The sequence below is a fragment of the Ruditapes philippinarum genome, unplaced genomic scaffold (genome assembly GCF_026571515.1).
Source record: "Ruditapes philippinarum isolate M1 unplaced genomic scaffold, ASM2657151v2 ctg27_1_1_1_1, whole genome shotgun sequence".
Lineage (NCBI taxonomy): Eukaryota > Metazoa > Mollusca > Bivalvia > Venerida > Veneridae > Ruditapes > Ruditapes philippinarum.
Genome location: NW_026864520.1, coordinates 134,590 through 159,238, shown reverse-complemented (window position 1 = coordinate 159,238; position 24,649 = coordinate 134,590). Strand labels below are relative to the sequence as shown.

At 31.7% G+C, this 24,649-nt stretch overlaps 1 protein-coding gene across 1 annotated transcript; it reads left to right on the top strand.

Annotated features, from left to right (window-relative positions):
• Positions 1 to 19,485: 19,485 nt before the first annotated feature.
• Positions 19,486 to 22,910, top strand: LOC132725898 (microfibril-associated glycoprotein 4-like). Its single transcript, XM_060711090.1, has 3 exons — positions 19,486 to 19,489; positions 19,950 to 20,242; positions 22,221 to 22,910. Exons 1-3 carry the CDS (start codon positions 19,486 to 19,488, stop codon positions 22,908 to 22,910), a joined length of 987 nt encoding a protein of 328 aa, XP_060567073.1.
• Positions 22,911 to 24,649: the final 1,739 nt, after the last annotated feature.

Below are 24,649 nucleotides of genomic sequence, written 5' to 3'. Positions count from 1 at the left end.
TGGTTTTTGTTGTACATAGTTTGACATCGTAGAGGCTGACTGTAATATTTCTAGTCAGGCGGTGTTTTACTGTACCGGCGAATTCGCTCGCACCTCTCTGTCTTGGCTGGACGACAAGTGATCGTTAGACCAATATTTTGCATTTTCGTCCGTTGTCAGATCGGTTAATAGATATTATATACAATAAACATAATTTTGTTTTTTCAGATATTTGAACAACAAGACAACTGTCATAAAATGCATAGGATAAGAATTCCAATGAAAGATGTTCTCTAGTGTAAGTATCTTATTTATGTAATACTTGATATTTAAAAAAATTTTTACTTTTCTAGACATATTTTGTTAGTTTTTAACTAAGCTATTAACTTTAGTTTTATTTCGACAATAAGACTTATCCCAATTTAAACTTTATTTAATGATTGTGCGTTGACAGTTGAAACATGTATGTATACACATGTTATTCTAATATGAAATAAAGTAAATAATCAATTTGAAACTCATGATTAAGTGCTGTCATTTACTTTGAAATGCATTTTAATTAACCGATCTATTAATAAACATATAGCGAATAACGATCATTTTAAGCAATAATAAAAAAAATCTAAGATATATAGTTCTAATAAAAGCAAGTTGAAACTTGATATAAATGAATACAACCACCAAAAATATAAAGATATATGATTAAATAATGTAATTTTCTGTTTTGTTTTATTATCGTTTCTTGTAACATATATATATTTTTTTTTCTATAATAACTATTTACAATGCCTGAGGTCAATTTACCGAAAATTAGTATAGCACATAACACGGAATATAACTTTCTATAGCATACTGGCTAATCCTTGTAAAAACATTTTAACATTCGGTTTCAAGCGTTTATTATTATTATGTACCTTTGTGTTTACCTTACTAGATACTTTATATCGAGGTTTTACAATACTTTTCTTTTTAGTAGAAATAGAGTTTATATACATTTCATTATCTGAATCGTTATCATCAGTCATTGAATCTGACTGAATAGCATTATATGTTGCTTGTGACGGAGGATTGCTATTTACTTGTATGGAATTTGAGTCTGATAATTCTGAATCAGTCTGCGATTGCATTTCTTCTGAATGTGCATTACTTTGAGCATTTTCATTATTTGAAATTTGTTGTTGTTGTCGAAGATGTTTCTGTAATTCGGCTAATGGAATATCATCTTCACTATCAGAATTTGACCTTTCTTTTCTAACATTCTTAGCAACTTGGGGTAATACTGATTCTGGTATTTCTGAAGCATCATCAGTATCGCTATTTTCAGGTGTAACTACAAATGTGGCATTTCTTTTTGGTCGGCCAGTATCATCTGCTTTTGGTATTGACCAGTCATTAATATTTGCGAGCCTAATTTGTTCTGCATGGACTTTAACTGTTGAATTGTCAAATTGATTTTTTATTATATAAGTTAATGGTGACCTTTTCTCCATAATTCTATAAAATGGCTTCCAATTCACATCTAGTTTGCTTCTTTTACGAAAATTTTTATAAAATACGGGATCGCCTATTTCAAATTTGATATCTTTTGCGGTCTTATCTGCATAGCTAGCTTGTTCGCGTTTTGCTTTTTTAAGGTTTTTATAAACAGATAGAAAAGTATTATGTTGTTCTTGTAATGCAATTTTGTGATACTCTTCGCCATGATAGCGCTGCCTTGGTTGTAGCAACAGGTCGACCGGGAGAATTGGATCACGGTTATATAACAAATAAAATGGACTATGCTTTGAAGTCCTAGAGACATTGAATCTAAGTGCGGCTAGTGTCATGTTAAGATGAATATCCCATTGTTTGAGATTTCCCTGGATTCTTTTAGCTAAGATATCATGTATGACATGGTGAGAACGTTCATTTTTCGCGTTTCCGGCAGCATGATAGGTAGTTGTACGCACGTGATCAATTCTTAACTCTTTAAGTGTTTCTTTGAAAGCATTACTTGTGAATTCTGATCCATTGTCAGTGACAATTTGTAATGGACATGCGTATCTAGGGTAAATTTCTTCTAATAGTAAATGTATAATTGTATCAGTACTTTTGTCAGCAGTAGGAAAACACTCGGGATAACCACTGTAAAGGTCAATAAAACAAATAATGTAGCGGTTACCACTCATTGTTTTTTCATATGGCCCAATAACGTCGATACTCATGGTCTGGAATGAATACATTGGTACTCTTGTTTCGCCCATAGGTGCTTTTATTTTTGTAAGATTACGTGACTGACAATCAACACATTTAGAAACATATTCATACAATTCTTTGAACATATTTGGCCAAAAATATTTTTGTTTTATTGTTGTAAATAACCTCTGTGTTCCTGGGTGACCATTATTTAAATGATATTGAGTAATGACAAGGTGTTTTAAGTGTTGCGGAACAAACAATCTAAGATTAGGATTATCATCTACATTAGACAGATAATAAAGAACTTGGTCAATTTCTAAATATTTGCTCTGCACTGATTTAGTTGGCTGTCCGTGACGTAGTAACATTTTCAGTTCAAGAATAGTTTGATCTTTATCTTGCTCTGAGGCCATATTTAATTTTTCGAATTGTTTAATATCTTCTACAATTGGCTCTTGAAATTGGTATTCTTTGTTTGCTATTTCTTTGGCATTAAAGTGCGTAGAATCAAAAGCATTTACTTCATAGCTTTCATCAGTTTTCACAGCATGTACATTATCATTATTTGAATTATTACTTGAATTTGAGACTGTTATTTCGAAGGCATTGTCATTTATATCAGGCTCATAAAGTTCAATATCGGACTTATTAGCATTTTTATCATCAGCTGGAGATCTAGAAAAGAAATCGGCAATTAAATTTAATTTTCCGGGCAAATATTCAATTTTACAGTTATAGGCAGAAATATTTAAAGCCCCAGCTGAATTCTTTTTGTTTTGCATAGGTGCTTCTAGAAGATACTTTAAAGGTTTATGGTCTGTAAATATAGTAAACTCTGCATTATGTTAATAAACATCTCATTTTTGTAACGCATAATGAATACTGAATGCTTCTTTTTCTATGGTACTATATACTTTCTTTGAGATTCACTTAATTTATGAGATAAGAAGTATATAGGTTTTTCAATACCAGATTTGTCACATTTCTGACTTAAACATTCTTCGACCACTAAATCTGAGGAGTCAGTGTAGAGAATATAAGGCTTATTTGTGTCTGGGAATGCTAAAAGTTGAAAACGTGTTAAAATTTTCTTTAATTGTTAAACTTTCTTGACATTCTTTTGTCCATTTAAACAAAACACGTTTTCTTGTAAGATTGATTAGAGGTTCAACAATTTTAGAATATTTAGGGCAAAATCTTCTATAAAAACCAGCAGCACCAAGTAAAGATCTGACATCTTTAACACATTTTGGTACCGGAAGTGACCTTATAGCTTTTACTTTTTCTGGGTCTGGTTTTATACCTTCATGATCAATCATGAAACCAAGGTACTTTGTTTGTTGCTGAATAAAACTGCACTTTTTCAGTTTAAGTTTTAATTTATGCTCTTTAAGCTTTGAAAATACTGTCTGTATATGTGATAAATGTTCATTTAATGACTTCGAAAATATTAGAATGTCGTCAAGATAACTGACAGCAAATGCTTCTAAACCTTGTAAGACATGTGACATGAGTTCTTGGAAAACTCCAGGGGCAGAAACTAGGCCAAAAGGTGTTCGGTTGAACTCAAACAAGCCTCGGAATGTCGTAAAAGCCGTTTTTTCCTTGTCTGATTCATGCACGGGTATTTGCCAAAACCCTGAGCGCATGTCTAGTGTTGTAAAATATTTTGAAGACCCTAGTAGTGTTAAAATATCGTCAATTAATGGGAGAGGATATGATGTTGGCTTTGTAATTTTATTCAATTGTCTAAAATCAACACAAAACCGTTTACTGCCGTCACGTTTCCCGACAATAACAACAGGAAATGAATAAGGGCTGTGACTTCTTCTTATAATATTAGCATCTAACATCTCATCTATTGCGTCACTCATAAATTTTCTATTGTTTAAAGGTGTGCGATATGGGCGTAATTTGATTGGAGGATGATTACCTGTTGGTATTTTCATGGTTACAGTATCTGTCTGTGATAATTCAGAATCTTTATTTGCGAAAATATTTCTATTTTTCCTTAATAAGTCTCTAACAATATTAAAATGCTTGGAGTACGAGCAACTCATCCACACGGCTATCCGAAATTTTTGTTATGTTAGGGATAGTAGTTTAAGCAGACATCTGTGACCGAGATTAATTAGCTCTCAACTTCGTGAGAGCGTCGGTAGCACTAACATGGAATCCTCGGTATCATAATCTTACTAGTATTTATCGATGTTCTATTTGCAATCATATAGAACATCATATCATATCAGCCGACGATTCTCAATTAAAGAATTTGCGTTATCATAACGCACCTGGTCAGAGAAATCATTCACATGTTTTCATCATAGTTCTGTTACATATTCACATTAGAATTATAACATTTTATTCTCTGAAGCTGCGAATTTTGTCGATTTTAGAAAACTGTTGCAGTTGAGAGCACTGACTCAATATTAACTGTTATTGAAGGTTCACGAGAATAACATCCACGTTTCATAAGTCTTAATCAATCGATATATCTCGGCAATTTTATTGATATATTTCTTTCCTGGCAGGGGGTACATATGTATTATTAACTCTTAAGCAGCCTAAATCAAAATATAATCTAACGCCATTTTGTGTTAACCAATCACGGCCTAAAATAATATTTCTATTCATTTTAGAAACAACATAGAATTTTTGAGTTGTTTCTGTTTTCCCTATTTGAAAATTTAGATTTATATAACCATCTATATGTAAATAATTTCCGTCAACTGAACATAAATTTATTTTCTGTTTTATAAGTTGAGGGGGATTCTTCAATTTTCTATATATTCTGCGATGCAGAAGACAAACTTCAGCACCTGAATCTACTAACGATCTGTATTTATAGTTTTCTATTTTAATCAAACACGAATTAGGGCTTCCAGCTAATGCTATACTAAATTTTGGTATTTTATCGTTCCTGTCAATGACCCCTTTGTGACAGGAACTTGCTAGTTTTCCTGAAAATTTATTTTGTTTCTGTCGTAAAAATTTTGTTTACGACATTCACGCATAATATGACCAAAATTATTACATTTCCAGCACTTAATCTTTGATTTCAAACTATTATTGCTATTATTTTTCCTAAATCGTGAAAAATTTTGTCGGTGAAATACAGAATATATTTCATTTTTCCTAAATCTACAACTACGCACATGGTGACCTGGTCTCTTACAGTACACGCAAAAATTTTTTGTATAATAATGATTAAAATTATTTGCTTTGTAATTCATGTATTTTGCATGATTTTGAGAATTAGAAAATTTTACTCTGGCAGAAAATCTAGCTCTGAAATTCTGTTCATTCATTGCGCAAGTAATTGCTTCTTGTAAAGTTTTTGGCTTTTCTCTCATAAGTTTAAGTTTTAAATAATTATGCGCTAAATTATCCGTAAACAATTCTACTAACTGAAGTTCAATTAAACTATTATCTCCTAGTTTATAATTTTCATAAGCGGTTTCAGCACAATTAATAAATTTTTCCCCAAAAATTTGAACACTTTCTCCCAAATCTTGTTTTAAATTTCTCAAAAGATAAAATTCATGATGTAAATCTTTAATTTCCCCAAATCGAGTACTTATTTCTTCTTTTAATTGTTCCCACGAATTACGATGATTATCACGCAAATATCTACATATAAAATCGCTTACAGTCCCTTTACTTGATTGAAATGCGACTAATTTTATTTTATTATCATCCAAACCTTTTAAAACAGCATATTTTTCTATAGATTTTATCCAGTCATTAAAATATTTAGAATTTCCATCAAAATTTTGTACTATTTCTGATAAACCCTGTGTACCTATGACAGTTGAAATATTGTCTAATTTATCCGACAAATTTTCAAAAATTGTAGCTATATCTTGATCTGACATCTTCAAAATTAGCAAATTACAGGTATATAAACGATCACTTACCTTTAATTTTCTATTTCAGGTACTTCGTTGTGTCCCGCTGTCCAAAATCGTCGCTTCGACATCCTGGTCACGGCACCAAATCAACCGTTGTCGTATAACGTAGGAAGAACTCACGGATGTTACATACTTTTAATATACAAATACAAACACACATGTGAACGAGTTGAATACCAAAGCTGAACTACCCCACTCTGACATTTGAGAATAGTATATATAATATCAACCTGTCCTAAGGACATTTTATAATGTATATAAATACACACGTTTTAGAGTTACATATATAAATCATCCTGACATAAGGTCAGTCCGTATGCATCTCCTGCACTATAATACTCATAAATCATGTCATGTTCCATAGTGCACATTAAGAAATAAAAACCCTAATATATGTATATACATGTTGACTTGTCATTCTTTTTGAATATAGCATGTATGACTAATTAGCCTGTGCAACCAGCTATACGACATATTACAAAACATAGGAAGTGACGACCTCTAACGTCACGCATACGTTGGCGTTATTTAACGGCACATGCATATTAGCGCATTTCCCGACACCAATAATTGTCTGAAAGAACATCACGTTTTGTGTTAGAATAAATATATATATAGTACACGTATATCTTATTACATCGAAATCATTGAATACTTCACGGTTCAGATTTTAAATTGCTGTCACTTTTACATTCACTATCTACCCTTTAATGGGCGAATTGTCACTTTAAGCTTGTTTAGGTTGGTGAATAATTGTCATTTATCACAAATATTCTACTTTTTCTTGTTTGTCTTCGCTAGAAACTCACATGAGAATTTTAGTGTTGCCTTTCTGTTGTTTTATTGTTTGGTGTTGTGGATATTTTATTTCTTTTTTAGATTCCTCTTCTGTTGTATCTTATATTTCTGCGGCAATATTCATGTTGTCGTCTTTTCAACACACCGTACGATAATAAGAAACATTCAAAGAAAAAACATAGCAAACGTTAAATATATTTTTTGCAATACCATTGATTGGGTTCTGCCTTAATAGGATTAATGTTAGTATGTGAATCTATTTCTACAGTTTTTGGATGTAAGATTCAATCTTTCAAAAGCGATCTTTTATCAGGCTTCGCTGGTTAATAATGGGAATTAATCATTATTTTTTCCACAATTTATTCTAATATTTGTTATATATTTTATAAAATTATACATTAAGCGTAACTCCTCACCTTAAATTTACTTAAACAACATAAATGTACTTGTATTAGTCCTTACTGACACATAAAAATAAATTAATGTTTCAAGGTTCTACCTTAAATTCATTTCAGAATGAATCAAGGTGTATGATCCTGAAATTTAAGAAGAAAACAATACACATTTTATCTTAATATTACATGATCAACATTTTCTCCTTTGAATTATTAGTATTGATAAAATATGACCTAAAAGATACGAAGATTAAATATTAAATAACCTAGCAATATTCAATAAATGAGCCCGGTTATACTAAAGGATTGTTTTCCTGTTTTAAAGGAAAACGTGGTTAGAAACATTTGTCTCATTACACTCTTCCGGTCATCAAACACTAACATGTTTTCTATTCGTTCTTTAAGGTATGTTAATTTTAATGATTGTTCTTCGTTTAAAAAATACTTTTTATTCAATATCTACCATTGGTACAGATTTTTTTGTGTGAATTATTATGAAATATTGATAAATATCTCTTGAGAATAACGTATCGGTTACACTGAAAGACACATTTAAGATGTTTAGAATGATTATCATTCGTTTACTTTCAAGGGAGGGTGTGTGTTTTATAATGTCGTTATAATGTAAAACATGATCATACTAATTCCCCGGAAATAAATATTAACCTTTCAAATATAAAAAAGGCATCAAAGAGAAGTTTCTAGCAATTAAGGAAGAACATGAAGATTTTATACATATTTATACGGACGGTTCAAAAGAAGGTTGCAAAGTAGGTGCGGCTGTGTTTGAAAATAATTTTACTTCTAGTATGAGGTTACCAGATAATGCATCAATTTTTACTGCTGAAGCAAAAGCTATCGATTTAGCATTGTCATACATAGCACAGCATACCCACGATAAATTTGTGATATTTTCTGACTCGCTTTCTGTTTTAATATTTATTAAAAATAAAAAATCTGACAATATCATGGTAAAGAAACTTCTTTTGCGATTTCATGATATACTAAAAACAAAATATGTTAAATTATATTGGATTCCAAGCCATGTAGGAATACGAGGAAATGAAAAAGTAGATGCTTTAGCTAAACAATCATTAAATTTTCAGAAAACTGACTTATTGTTACCTGCTTGTGATTTTAGACCGGCTATAAATAAACTCGTATCATCTGAATGGAAAGCAAATTGGGACAATGCCGTTTTTAATAAACTACACGATATAAACCAATCTCTTGATATGTCACCATCTCTATCTCTGTCAAACCGCCGTGATCAAACAGTTCTTCTTCGATGCCGAATTGGACACACTAAAATTACCCACTCTTATCTCCTCACAAATGACAATGCCCCTTTCTGTGTAGGTTGAAATGAAAATTTTACTGTCAAGCATTTTCTTCTTGAATGTCATGATTTTTCACAGGCCCGTAATAGATTTTATTCTGTAAATTCACTCAAAGAACTTTTTAATACAATTCCATCAAAAAACATAATTGATTATTTAAGAGAGATAAACTTGTATTTTAGGATCTAATTGGCTCATTTCTATTGTCATTTACAATGTTTTACATAATATTTTAAGCCTATTATAGCATTCGGCACGATATGGCCAGGTATGTGTTGACGTGCCGTAAAAATCCAAACCAACAAAAATACAATTCTTGTCACCTGTCAAATTTAGTACACGACATGATCTCATTTGTGATAAAATGCAAATGATGATTTAGCTACATGGAAATATTTGAAATGTAGCAAGACACTACACATTAAAAGACTCAGACAAAATAAAAGGTGTTTGCATTATAAGATAAAAGGACAATTAAAGTATTTTTAACTTCAGCCATAAAAGTGGTACTTTATTTAACAGTATAACAAGCTATGCAATTATTTGATTGCTTAATAAAATATCAACTGAGTGCTACCTGGTTCCATGGTATTTTCTTCTTTCAGTCATTTATTGCACCAGCTGCATGGATTCGACATTTTGTCTGATTCAGCGTTTAATGCTCTTAAGGGACAGAAATTCGAGACTCTACACGAAGAATATGAAATGTCATAAAGGAGGAAGTGTTATTAATATGTAAGAGGATTAGACATTTTCCCATTCAATTGTTTATTAAACGGCATATGTTCTTTTTAATTTCGTGCCCTAATTTTTACGCTCTCAACATTTGTTTTATTTTCAAATGATGTAGTCTTTAAGCATTGTTTTTATGATCCTGTTTTGCCAAATACTTTAAAATACTAATTATATATAATTATACCACTTGATTTTCCGTGAGTCTCCTAGGTCATTGGGAAGTAGATTATAAATAGAAATATTAATTAGAAGTTTATCATGACATAAGTTTCTTTGTATTTTACCTATACACCCGCCATTTACACTTAGAAAGGCAAAATGCAATAGCAAATTAATTTGCTAAAATATTTTAGGTTAACAGATCCTTTGATATAATTATTCTCTAGATTGTTAAACACTTTTTTTAAATAAAGCAAATACAACCATACGTTTGTCTTTCTTGTATATGTTGGCTTATGCCTGTAGAAAAGTATTGACATTGCTAAAAAGACACAAAAATGTAGTTTAACCTTGACAAAGATATGAAACCCAAACTATTCGCATCTTTAGTGATCATGTTACCCCTTGACCACTGGTTTCCAATACAGTTAAAACAATACCAAATGATTTTAAATTTAGAATTTTCATTCTAATATGTAATATTTAATTTCAAACATCATTCGGTCTTCGTGGAATATCTTTGCTCATTTTACAGTGTTGGACCTTAATTTATAGGAATTATCGAAGTCTAGAAACCAAACTATACAGTCAGATAAATTTACCATTTTTTAAATGTATTTGAGACATCGTAGTTAATTTGGGAAAAGGAATGAAGCCAAAACAAGTATATGGACTAAAAACATTCTTCTAAATAACTGATGATTAAGAAACGTACAAAACATTTTTTTAACTTAATTTTATTAACTTTTACAAACAAGTTTCATAATGAACGTTCATTTTTTTACAGGGTACTCTAAAGTGTCTCTAGTTTGTACTGTATATATCTTAATGAAAAATGTTATTTAGAATTAAAAAATGTGTCGCTTTTTTCTATAAAATAATGTATATATTTTCTTTTAGATATTGCATATCTGCCAATATCTCACGTTTATGTCCTTTTGCTATGTATCCCCATCTTACATTCAAATTCTTTACAGTAAATCATGAGTTAATGTTTGTCGTCTGCAGTCTTACACAACGTTACAATGCAATTGTGTTAAGCTTTCTTGCTTTATTGTTCTTTGCTGTAATTCCAATCTCTATCTCAAAAGTACATGTTGCTTCCTTTTCGTAGAAATGATAAGGCAGCCTTGTTTGAATAAATGCAACCTTCTGCTTTTGAATAGAGGTCACTGTTAAACCGTGTGAATGCACATGTAGTTTAATCACAGCACCTACTTTAATTCCTATTATCTGCGCTAGAAAAGTCATAAAATCCATATTAATATCTTTATTAATGTAACGCCTACTTAATGTTTCTTCTTGCAATCGCTTGATGATTAAAATGTGCGTTCAACTGTTTTCAACAAATAAAACATGATATATCCCGTGCCACCTTTATTATGAGTCAGAAGGGTCACCTTTGTGTGAAACTTACTAGAATGTATCTAGGAATATAAATTGTTAGGAATTCAACGATTGAAACAAAACAAGATGTCATTATAGTCAATAGGCATTCTACAGTTCGTTCATGCTTTTATTTGATAAAATGAACGTATAGGCGTATATTAGCAAGCGACGATGCAAATATGTATCTTTTTCATATGTTCATTGTGTCATAAGTTTTTAACACTTTTTAGTGTTGAGTACAGCTCAAGCCGGTGCTAGGGGACGTAGAGGATGTTGCACTGTTCATTATCCCTCATGTACAGTTTCAATCAAACCGAGTCCTCAATTTTAATGTTATTTTTATCCATATTTTAATGTCAAATTCTCGCATTGTTAATGAAGACAATTCAAACAAGTATAAAGAATAAAAAGTTTGGACACGGATATCGAACAAGGTGGTAAACTGTAATTACATTTATGTATAAATAACATTGTACGCTTCCAAAATAGAAACCAACAATGCTGTCATTACAGTCTTCATTTCATAAGTATATTTCATTATGTTACCCTTCCCTCCAATCAAGCCGTAGAAATGATATCTCAACAATTTTTCTTTATTTGAGATACTCCTCACGTCCAACATTTCATTAAATACAATTGCCAAAGTATCTGTATCTAGAAATTTGTGATTAGTATTTTCAAAAATACTTTCATTATTTTTTGTATTTACTTTTTATTTTGTAAATACATTTTACTATGAGAATTACTTTGACAGTTTAAGTCGTTTAAAATTCATGTTCTGTTAATCACATTTTGGAGAGTTTTATCTTTTTTGTAATGAATAACACTGGTCATTGACGCAAAAAAAGCTCTTATCATTAATAATTTTTATGTATTCAGTTTGCTTAAAATAAAATGTTTCCATTATTTATAAGCAAAACATACTGTTTAGGGGTATAAGGCAAAGGAATACACTAGGTATGATAAACTAGACAATTATGTAGAATCAAATGTCATAAGATTTACTGACAACAGTTATAACAGTAGAAAATATTGTAATATAATTAACAGTACTAAACTATCAAGTCAGGGCTCATTTTATTATTGTTTTCCACTCTTTACTGGTATAAGGAAACCAAATCATAAGTAAATTTTGATTGTTTATGTTTTTAGTCCTTTTCAAAGAAATTTAAAACTTGAATGTTCTAGAGGGCAGAGGTCATTTGGAATGCTAAACTATCACCGGCAATCTTCATCATTGAACAAGATAAACGAAAACAAAGATAAAGATTGATTGCAACTTTAGACGCTAAATAAAGTATTGTTCCAAATCATTTTCAGGCTTTGACCTTGGATTCCATTTGCAACTAAATTAATTTTCTTTACGGTAAAATTCCATTTAAATGGATGGTACATTTTATTTAGCACTTAATTTCAATAACTTAAAGTAGCGTTTTATTAATATCAATACAACGTGACCTTACTTGTGCATATTATAATCTTAATAAACTTGACTTGGTAATATCTATCAACACGACACAATTTATATTGATATTTAATATTATCCTAATGTATTTTGGTAACAACGTCACAACGGTTGAAAAGAAATATACAGACTAAATTGTCAATGTATTAGAAGCATACAAAATTATACAATTAAAGTAAAAAAGTGCCATTTTCCTTATATGTAGTATCTACACTTAACAAAACTTATAACTGTGCAGTTTTTAAATGTGAATAACTTTTTTATTACTTGACATTTTTTACCAAAATTTTGGAATTCATCGTTTTAATGGTTTATTTTTACAATGCTATATTCAGAAATAACGGTTGTTTATGTTGTGTGCGTTCATCCGTGACATAAACAACAAAGTGCACGTGAGTATGGCAGGTTGGCGCTAAATGAAGTCATTATTTACCATCAAGGATTCTATTTAAAAAAAGACATCCAAAAAATGTTTGTATGTTTGTATTTTAGTGAAATCAAGAGATTTAGACCTTTTTGCACCCATTATAAACACGCATTTTACAGAAATGTGAAATTCGGTTTTCGCCCAATTTCGCACACATCGCTATTTCTCAGTAAATACGAATCGCCCTGACATAAAAATCGATACCCATCATGCCACATATCTGTACTATATTTGGTTAAAATTTCAGAGACCTATGTTTATTAGTATCTGAGAAAAATTGATTTTCATACGTGCACAGTTATCAGATTTGTTAAATGTATATGTATTATTTATAAAAGATTTTTATCACATAAGCTAATGCCACTTGCTGCATTTACTTTAACTACGAGATTAAGTAATGTATATTTTGAATGTGTATGTGCGTGCGTGCGCGTAAGGGTGTGTGTACATGAATGCGTGCATACAGGTGGATGTATGGATGGATCCTCTGCTGTGCTATGCTTCTGCATTTTGCTATGACTTCATATCCCTTGCTATGCTGCTATGATATACTTCACTTCGCTTTGCTTTTGTTCGTTTTTTATTCCCTCATAGATGATGGGGTTATTAAAACTGGTCTGCGTCCGTGCATCCATGCGTCCGTCCGTCCCAATTAGTCTGAACCATAACTCCAGAGGTACGTAGTTGAGAGATTTTCTCAGCCTTTAAATACTGATAGAGCAGATTGTTCAGTGTTCTCGTACAATAACTTTATCTCGCCCTTTGAAAGTTATTCCCCTTTATTTGATTTACCTGAACATTTGTCTGAAGCATAACTCCAAAGGAACTTAAGAGCAAAGGTTCTTTCTTAAAACTCTACACTGACATGGCACATATGTAGGAAGTGCAATGTGAACAACAATACCTCTTTCTTGTCTTCTGTTAAAGTAATTCCTCCTTTAAAAAATCATGAGCATAATAACTAAATATGTACTTGAGTGATGTTCTTCAAACTTAATACACTGATGTAAATACCGCAAAATTCAGACATCACATATTCGTTACTAGTTATATTAACATTTTCCTTTTGCCTTATCCATTTTATTCAAATATACTTAGCATCACCTTAATCTAAGGGTTTTTATTTGTTTGGGTCGTCAGACCAAACAAATAATGGTAGCGAAATTTCAGACTCTAATGCTGTTAATTGCAAATGCCGAAAGTAGTCCGCTTTTTGTAGCGGTTACTTCCCTTTATATGTACACTAAGGCCGAAAAATTCAGGGGAGATCACTACGTAAAGATGGTCAAATGACAGCGCATTAATTTTCAAGCAAAATATTTCCCGAATGGTCGGAGATTTCTAATATTGTTTTATTTTTTATAGATATAGATGCTTATAGTAAGCTCAATGATTATTTACATATGTGATAAACAACAGTTAGCGTCGTTACAAACCTTAATTTAGAATAATATGGTTTTCTTCAGGCCGTTAACATATAAATTCACCGTGGCCGAGGGGTATGCGCGAGGGGCCTCCGTGGCCGAGTGGTTAAGGTCGCTGACTTGAGATCACAGGTCCCTCACCGCTGTAGGTTCGATCCTCACTCGGGTCGAAATCTTTCATGTGAGGAAGCCATCCAGCTGGCTTACGGAAGGTCGGTGGTTCTATCCAGGTGCCCGCTTGTGCCTGAAATAATGCCCGAATAAGACCTGGGGTCTTCCTCCACCAATAAAGCTGGAAAATATCGACAAAAAAATCTCAGCGGGACGCTCTAGGATGGCCCGACTTGAGTGTACGGTCGCCCATATGGGCTTTCCGGCGGTGACCTTAAATAAACATTAAGAAAAATGTATGCGCGCTCGCTTAGAAAGCGAGAGGTCTGGAGTTCAAATCCCAGTTAAGGCAACTCATTTTTTTTCAAACTTTTTAAGTCAAATAAACATTGGATTGAATATCAGTGTTGCAAGTAGTGGCACTATACCAAAACAAATTGGTTTATAATCTCACAACCTGCACCTTGAACCAAACAAATTCAGCGCCTTCTGTGCTTTGATTTATAGAGTTCCTATATTCAATAAAAATATATCAAACTACAACCTTCAGGTGATTTCTTCCCGGCAAAGGGGTTTACCATGTGTAACATCGCTCTTGTTTGTTTTTATGGTTATTAATAGGTCGTCCTTACCCTACTATGTGTTTTCAATTAAGTACACGACAATCATTCCGAAAGGGTTTAAAATATTCTCCCTCGTTGATCTGTACTTTTAGTGTTAAAGAAATAATATCATGAACATCCCTAATCAAATTTATATTGTTAAATGTTCAAAGGTTTGTTTGTTAACCCGATGCGCCTGATGAAGGATTTTGGCTGCAGCTTTGGAACCCTTTCATAAACAGGTTTATTACGAGCCGAGCCTATTTTGTTTCACTTTGTTTCTTAGTAGAAGTATCTCAAGCCTTTCATCATGTATTGCATGTTTGATAAAGATAAACACATTTAGAAACTAACTTGTTGTTGTGTCGGGCGAATAAAATTTCTAACGTGACATGCTCATAATTGACACATTAGTGCCAAAGCGCATAGTGGGCGTGACTTCATGTGTCAAAATATATGCAAACCTCGTTGAAAATATGTTTGCTATTACTATTTCGCAAATGTATTGTTAAGCACGAGAGGTGTAAATTTAATTCAAGGAAACATGCAATACATGATATTAAGATAATAAACATGCAACTTTAGGATAAAATGTCATTTAAATTACCGGATAGACCTTCCCTAAAGTTACATTGGATGACAATCGACACACCGTGTGCTGTCTGTAATAGGGCGTCCGTGGCCGAATACTATAGGTTGTTGTCTTTAAACTGCTATGGACTGGAGTAAATCCTGGGACGTTGGATTATAGTATGTGAGGAAGCGGTCCAGCTAGCATACGGAACGTCGATGATCGCCAATTGATCTTTACGGTGTTGGTGCGCATTAAATCCAGCCAATAAAGTATACACGGTTTTGTTATATATTCGAGTCTTTGTGTACTAAAGTGATGAAAAAAGTTTGTTAGTGATAATTTTTAATTAAAACATAATTTAATTGTTGATTATCTATTACTCTTCAAACCTAATCGATAGTGGTAATTCAAATATCTTTGTAACTGTGTAATTGTTATTTTTAAATTAAAATATGATAAACAAGATCAACAAGGAAAGGCGGCATTCAATGAACGCAACCCCCAACCGACCCAGCGACAAGAGCCAGCGGCAAGGAGCCCAGGAGAACCCCAAACAAAAAATTAATCAGCTTCTTATATTTTTTATTTTGCTTGGTGGATGTGGAATTACTCATTTTTCGTCTATAGCCATACATGTTTCAAAAATCTAGAAAGAAATATGGTTAAGGAATTAACACTGCATGGATTGCATTATGTTTAATTGTTGCATTTATTCCGCGCAAGATCAAAATATTTCACTCTCTCAATGCATGTTGTTTTATAGACACGTATTGATTAGTGGGATACATTACATGATTTATGATCAAAACAACAGGAATCGAAAAATAAATGAGGAAATAATTAATTTAATACATGGTTAATTATTTCCTAAATAAAGTAAGCCACACATGCAATGTAATTAATTAAAAGTATTCTTCATAAAATAGCCTGATAACCTACAAAGGAATATATATCAATAAGCAGATAAGTTCCATAAAAGCGGCAGCAAAGATAAAACTTAGCCTACGAAAATCAATGATGTGTATTTTGAAAACACAAAACAACACAATTAAATAGACATATCCCTGTTTCTTAGTATAAAAGGTCGTGTTCCATCTTTCTAAACAGATCTTTTAGTTTGAATCAGTTTCAAATATCGTGCATGTTATGCCCCTTAAAAGCGTATCAATGAATACTACACGTTTCAAATGTATTCAAAATTACTTTGACAACATGTAATATGCTATCAATTCAAATAAAAAATGGAATACTATGAATCTGAATTAATTTGGCAAAGACGAATAACATTATGACTTCTTGGCTACATGTGAAAAGAAAATATGATGAAACACTTTCCACAGTCTAATAATGGTAATATGGCAAATTTAAATGATAATGAACACTTACACACATTATTAACTTCCATTTCCTCTTATGCTTAGAACCAAATATAAAATGAAATGCTATGTCAGTGAATCTAAAATTTGCAATATTGATTAGCCCTTTGTTCACTAAGAAAAAAAAAATAGATAAATGATCAAATGATTTTGGTTCTATTTCCATTGCTTTATGAATCTGAAATTGATCGTATTATGCAAAACATTATGGGAACATACATGTCAGCAAAAAAATAAAATGCTGCTTTGCATTGAATTTTTTTTTTTTATATAAATAATCGAATCAAATTAAAGATCAATATTAGCATTAGATCGATATTCGGATCAGTTGTAAAGCAAAGTAACAATTAATTTATTCTAAAATGTGATTAGCATGCTATATAACGTCAGCTTTAATCAAATTGTTATTTAGCATTAAATATTAGTCATTCTTGGTTTATTCAAAAGAGATGGGAAAAAATGAAATAGCACAATCATTGAGGTGTGGCGGCGTGGCTTAGTGGTTAACACGTTGGATCAGTAGTCGAATGATCAAGAGGGAGGCAAACTGTTGTTTCTTTTGCAAGAAACTCAACATTTGTTTATTAGTTTATTAGTTATTTGTTTATTAAATCGTGTGTGTTTAAATTTGATTATAGCTTACACCATCAACCTTAAATTAATTCGTATAAACTATTAACTATAACATTTTGCTCTTGTGAAAGATAATATGATTTGATGAAGACTTAAATCGAAAACAGTTTTATCTTTACAAAACCAAATCAATTCGATTTTAGATTCAAAATAAGCACCAGTAATTTTTAATGTGTTGTTAATCAAAAGTTTGATTGATAATGCATAGTCTATCGAGCATAATGATTGTGTTGCTTCAGTCTTGAATGACTTAATGTAATGTTATCATTTCATTTGTAAACATATTGATTTACTCGTATCTTTACGTATGTTAACTCAGGACATAAGACATAGTTAAGTTAATGTGTACTATTATAACATTTTTGTTATACATTTTACGTCAATGAATAAAAGAGTGAAATAAAGTTTTTAAATTTAAATACCGCTGCCTTTTTTATGTTCTTTACATGTTATACAGGCCTTCTGATAATGTCATAAATTATTAATACCAAACAAAACATGTCGGTTTTAAACGAATGAACAATATATGTGTCACGCAAAATGACCACGCGTTATTTGAAATGCAGGAGTGTTCTGCCATTTGACTCGATGATGTTTTGGTTTTCTTGACATTTATTGATCTTGCTTCTCTGATTTTAATGTCATAAAATGTATGGTAATGTCCATTTCCAGCCGTAATATATATGTTACTAGTACATAATTTACAACCGTCATAATTTCGTAATTAATACTTTTTGTACTTACTTTCGTACATATTAACGTGATGTGATCAAAACTGGCAATTTATAGATGTAATATGTTAACATGCATATAAAACACTGATCTGATATAAGCATTCATTATTTTATTTAGTCTAGCTATTCAGCTAACTCAGTTATTCTATAGTGCTTTTATCATTTTCTCATTATTTTGAAAATGGAATTTTAGGCAGTAACCTAACAATAAGTGATGCAAATTAATAGAAAATATGTACAGCTTTTTATCTTCTTCCAAACGTCGGGTTCTAAGTAGTATTAGTTTTTTTATTCAATCAATAGATATAGTCCGTGATTTTTTTTTAAAGTTCAAGTTACATTTTGTATTGCATTTATCTTTTTATTTTCCCATTTCATAATTTGGATACTATTAAATTGATGTTACCTTTATTATAATTGTTAATACAGAAAAAATGTTTCACTGCAGTTAAAAATGAATTTTTACAGTGAAAATACAGAAAAGAAACGCATTTTATTTCGTCAATATTTCATCTATTAGTATGTAATAAAATCATATTTAGGTTCTCTCGAACTGGTAAGGGGGAGTCTGTGGGGCGAGTGGCTAAGGTTGTTGACTTCTAACCACTTGCTTCTCACTGCTTGGGTTTCGAATCCCGACAGGGACTTTGGATTCTTTCATGTGAGGAAACTATGCAGCTAGCTTACGAAACGTCTGTGGTTCTACTCAGTAAAACTTGAACATCGCCATGTGACCTTTAATTGTCGGTGTGACGTAAAACTCAAACAAACTTGAACCGTTATAATGCATGTCTTCTATTTCCATTACAATTAAATCATAACAAAAATGCATGTACATTATCTATGAATAATTGCATGATATGTATGTTTAAATTGTCGAACTCGGGTAAAGTTTCATTATATTTCCTATAATCTAATATTTAAGTTAAAAAGGGGATAAAGAAAGAACATGTTATTTCAAGGAATAGACAACTTGTTTCCTACTCTAGTCTTAATTAAATTGGAAAACAATTTAAAGCAATGATAGGTTCTCCTAAATGTATTTATGTGGTAAATATGTGCTGTATAAACTAATCCTTCTTAGTATAATTAGCCGACATTTTTTATCATTTATAAGATTCCAGTTAAGATAGCACGAAGTCCAACATCAAAAGGTACCTTGCAGAATGATACGCTGATGTCATTAAAAGACAATGGGTTCATCGTCACAAATCCGGCATCGAGCATGCGGGTTATTACTTTGAAAAACCGTAAGATGGGTACAATGTAGCACGCAGATTTAGCCGCGCAGGCATTCATTCCGTCACTTCCGGAACGCCAAAGCGGAAGCTGATGGATATATGATCTGTTTGTATCGGGCATTATTTGTACGTATATGTCTACATTGTGTTTTGTACATTAAACAGAGGAGGTGGATTAAAGTACATTTTTCATGTATATGTATTTTAGTTTTCTGTGCCATTTACAAAAACATAGATATGATGCGAGCTATTAACCCTTGGTTTTATCTATTTAGTAGCTAATTATACGATTGATTAATTATTCATAATAATATTCTGTGTTCATGTAGTTGTTATTTGTCTCGAGGATTCCTGGCGAGTTGAGTTTTTTATTAGTTTCTGTCAAAAGACCAAGATAACATGGAAAAAAATTTACTAACGTGTCTCCAAGAAATTATTGTTGTATTTATTTTTCTTTGGATTAATCATGGTTTTTCAGAAGCAGATACTTTGGAAAGGGGACGTTTTACTCGTACATCTACATTTAAAATAGAAAAGGTATCTTATATCCCTCAAACCGATGCAGCGGTGATTCTACATCATGAAAAGTCATTGTTATCCTGTGTCTATCATTGTCAAAGTCTTGAGCTGGCATCGTCATATTTCAATGAGAATAACTCCACATGTTATTGTAGTACTGTTGATGATAACAATAAAGATAACTATGAGAATGTAGACGCAGACATAACCCATGGAATAAGAACTGAAATGATGTCGATAGCTTACATTCAAGTAAGATTTGTTTTAAATCGTTGATTCATAATTTTATTTAATAAACAGCCTTGCGCGGAAGAGCGTCCGCTTCGAATGCTGGAGGCCGTGGGCTCGATCCCTGGCCGTGTCATACCAGTAGTTCCCTTGCTTAGCGCTCAGCGTTAAAAGGGAGAAACTGGAATCTTCTCTCATACCCTTGTGACGATGAATTCATTCAGAAACGAGGTGTCCAGAGTGATTGATTCAAGTCGGGAAAAAACTTGCTTTACAATCGACTTAAAACAAATTTGTTAAAAGAAATATCATTTTGTGTCAATCATCTGTCTATTTAATAAATTTGCTATCTGAAAAATGTGTAGTTTCAAAACAATCATAATTTAAAATTATCTATGTAAAAATTTTAATAACTAAATAGTCTATGACACCTTTTTTAAAGAGTCAGTCAGTTCGGAGAAAGTCATTTTTTTTCTGACACCTAAACACATCTATAGTTTAAATATCTTTCAGTATCATTTGTATTGTACTTTTAGATATCATTTTGTGACTTTAATTTTACTTCCAAATCCACGCTATATTTCATAAAAATTTTGAAAATGTATTTAAAAGTAAATTAATTGTAAAGTGAACAAAGAAAATAATTAACATATTGCAAACGGCACTTACAACGAATGTAAATTAATAACAAGAGGGTCAAATTACGCAAAAATATCCATATCTGCGTCAGTTACGCAGTAAAAATTGGAAAAAAATACTTTAAAATGGGTCATTAATCACACAAAGCAAATATATTTTTCAAGGGGGATTTCTTGAAATATTTGGGCTCATCTAAAGGCATGCAGTATTAAAGTGCAGTGCAAGTTGTCATCGTTTGTTTACGTCTGTCTAAACAGTTAATGAATCTCCAGGCTGTTGCTTTTCATAGACCTTTCTTATGGAATGTCTTGGTACAGCAAATAGTTTTTTCAATTTTGTATTTATGTTAAGAAGTAATGATTTCTTTATGGTTTTTGACTAACATAAAAACGAACGTGGTATACTATTATTATGAAAATTATACATTAAGATACACGCATACACAATTTTGTTATCTGGGGTGGCACAATAAAATTTAATTTCAATATTGACTAGTATGCTACACACATTGAAAGTTTCATTATCCACGTCGTGAAAACACACAACGGCGGGTCTCTCAGAATTGTTTAACTCGACAACATGTTTTTTTAAAGATAGAGTTCTGGCTTGAGGTGCGGATTCAAATCCTTGAACAAGTTGAATCAAATCAAACCTATACCATTATAAAATTGCCTTTGCAGTTTTGGGGTGTATTTTTTATGATTTCTACTTTTATCTACTTTATATTTTATAAGTGACGATATGGGCCTAGTACAAGAGAAGATATGGGCGAAGCATCGTGGCAATATGGGCGTTGTATAAGCGATGATATGGGCGTTTAATATGTGACGATATGGGTGTAGTATAAGTGATAAAATGGGCGTTGCATTAGTGAAGATAATGGCGTAGTACGAGTGACGATATCGGCGATATATCGTGAAGATATTGGCGTTGTGTAACTGACGATTAACGTTTCATAAGTGACGATATGAGCGTAGTATAATTGACTATATGGGCGTAGTATAAGTGACGATATGAGCGTAGTATAAGTGACTATATGGGCGTAGTATAAGTAACGATATTGGCGTAATAGAAATAACGATATGGGCGTAGTTAGTATAAGTGACGATATGGGCCTAGTTCTGAAAATTGCATATTCACTTTGTCTCATTGGAAAGTCATACTCCAAGTTTTATCACTGGTGGTTAACTTTTATCATTTTGAGCCAATATCAACAGTGTCTTTGTTATTGGCTAAAATATCGAACCGAGCGATATGCTTAGTTTGATATTCCATAAACATGATATTGACCTTAAAAAGTTTAATGATATTTTATAAAAGAAAAAACAATTCTTCAAATATATGATTTTTGTTTTCTTTCTAGGAAGGCAGTCAAAAAGTAAAAAGAATACATACACACCCAGAGCCCTTTGATTGCCTTGCTCTTTACCAACAAGGCTATACCGAGGACGGTGTTTATGTCATTAAACCAACTGGAAGTTCTGCTACTGATGTGTGGTGTGATATGACCAATGGTGGATGGACGGTTATGCAACGCCGGCAAGACGGATCTGAAGATTTCTACAGAAATTGGGATGAATACAAACATGGATTTGGGAATTGGAGTGGCGAATATTGGCTTGCACTTGAAAACATTTATCATTTGACAAGTAACGACAGTTCACTGCACATATACATGGAAACATTCAAAACTCACAATATGAATCCGTTTTCTGCTTTTGCTGAATATTCCATCTTCAAGATTAATGACGAGAGTGACAAATACAGATTGACGGTTGCAGGGTATCACGGATCGTGCTACAATTCCTTATTGTATCATAATAATTGTCAATTTACAACAAAAGACAATGACAATGATAATGTGGATGACAATAATTGTGCAGTGGCATATAGCGGAGCTTGGTGGTACAAACACTGTCATCACGTAAATCTTAATGGATATTACCTAAACGGAACAAACACTGAATTTGGTCGGGGGATTATTTGGCTCAACTGCTGGAGTCATTATAACTCTCTCAAAATTTCTGAAATGAAAACTAGGAGAAACAATTAAAAACTTTTAAATTATCCATATCATTTGAATGATTTAACTTGATCATTTCATAATTCGTAGATACAAAAACAGACTAAATGTGTTAACAAATACGCTCATGTACCCGCTATATACTTATTTCCAGGAATATATATTATATGTTTTAATTGAACATGAATAAGTTTAATCCTTACGTAAGTCTACATGAAAAAAAGTTTTTGCCCCTTGATACAACAAAAGGCAATCAAGATAACGAACAAAGGTGTAAACAAAATACTTTATTAGATCTCCCGAATATTTGGCTAACACACAAATAAGGTGGATATCCCATCATACTTGAACAATGTCCACAATCCAGATTGTGGTATAATCCTAAATTTATTATGATAAGAAATTTAAGTTTGTACGAAAGCAGTGATTTTATTCACTCAATTGAGAAGAGGCCTTGAGTATGGTAAAACAAAATGTCGCTTACATTTCCAATTAAGGTAAAAAAGAACGTAAGTTCAGATTAATTTTAGAACTACACGATTTCAAATAAAACGTCTATTGGGAAGAGGCCTTTTATCGACCTCAATTAAATAACTTAAAGGTGAAAAATACATTGAATGAAATGACTTTTGAAGATGCATCTAAGTTCAATTAGGTAACGTTTTTTTTTTTGCTGGGGGATTGTGATGAAATAAATATTTTAGTACATTCTAAAGCAAATCGATCTCCCCATTCATAAATATATACAGTTAAATGTTCATCAAAGTATGAAATTAGGTGTCATTACATATGAATGACATTTTGTTTTAATGCTAATTAACGGAACAGATTGTTCTTATCAGAATGACGAACTTTGCTGTAAGCATTTAAATATGGAAACAATGAAAATGGTCAATTTATTAATGATGTTATTTCAATTCAATCTTCGTATCGCGCTCGACAGTACTGAAAAATATTTTCTTTTTTTTTTCATGAATTATATATCAGTCATTTGAAAAGCCATTTAAGTTATTGATATTGATTATGTGATATTCTGATACTGCTTTTGCATTTAGTAAAAATATAGTGGTTAAGTATTTTGTGTGAAAGTCTAAATTCTACTTTGTTTACATTTTGCTTCCATTTTTACAATTGATTTTGCATTCAGAGCTAGTGTCTTCAGGCGATAAGCATATACAATGCTATAAAATCATTATCTAAACTTTATAAAAATTGATATTTGTCCTTTCTAACGAATGAAAAACTTATTCGTTTATAAATGATAATGTGCCTTTAAGCAAATATGTTTTACATAACAATTAACGTCGCCTGCAGACCCTTTATTCTCAAAATAATTCCTAATAGAATTAATTATTCATTGTCCGACACGACCCCGACCAAAGATGCAGACTGGTTAGACAATGAATGTTAAACAACAAAGAGACGTATCTAGACGCTTTGAATGCGTTTAATGCATGTAAAACAAGATCAAGCAGATAATATTTTTGTAGATGTTAACAAGAATATTAAAATATAATAAGAAAAATAGAAATATTTATTTTAGAAGCAAATATGCAGATAAAGAAAAATTGAAGTTCAGCAAACCGAAACCAGTTTGGAAGTACTTTACTTTAAAAAGAAACAAAATTAAGCACAAAACAATGAAATTACAGTAGAAAATCTTTATCGTCATTTTAAATATTTATACAACGTCGTTTTTTAATGTAATAATGAAGAAGCAAATGATTTTTGTGAAGAACATTTTTATGATTCTGAATGTGCTTTCGATG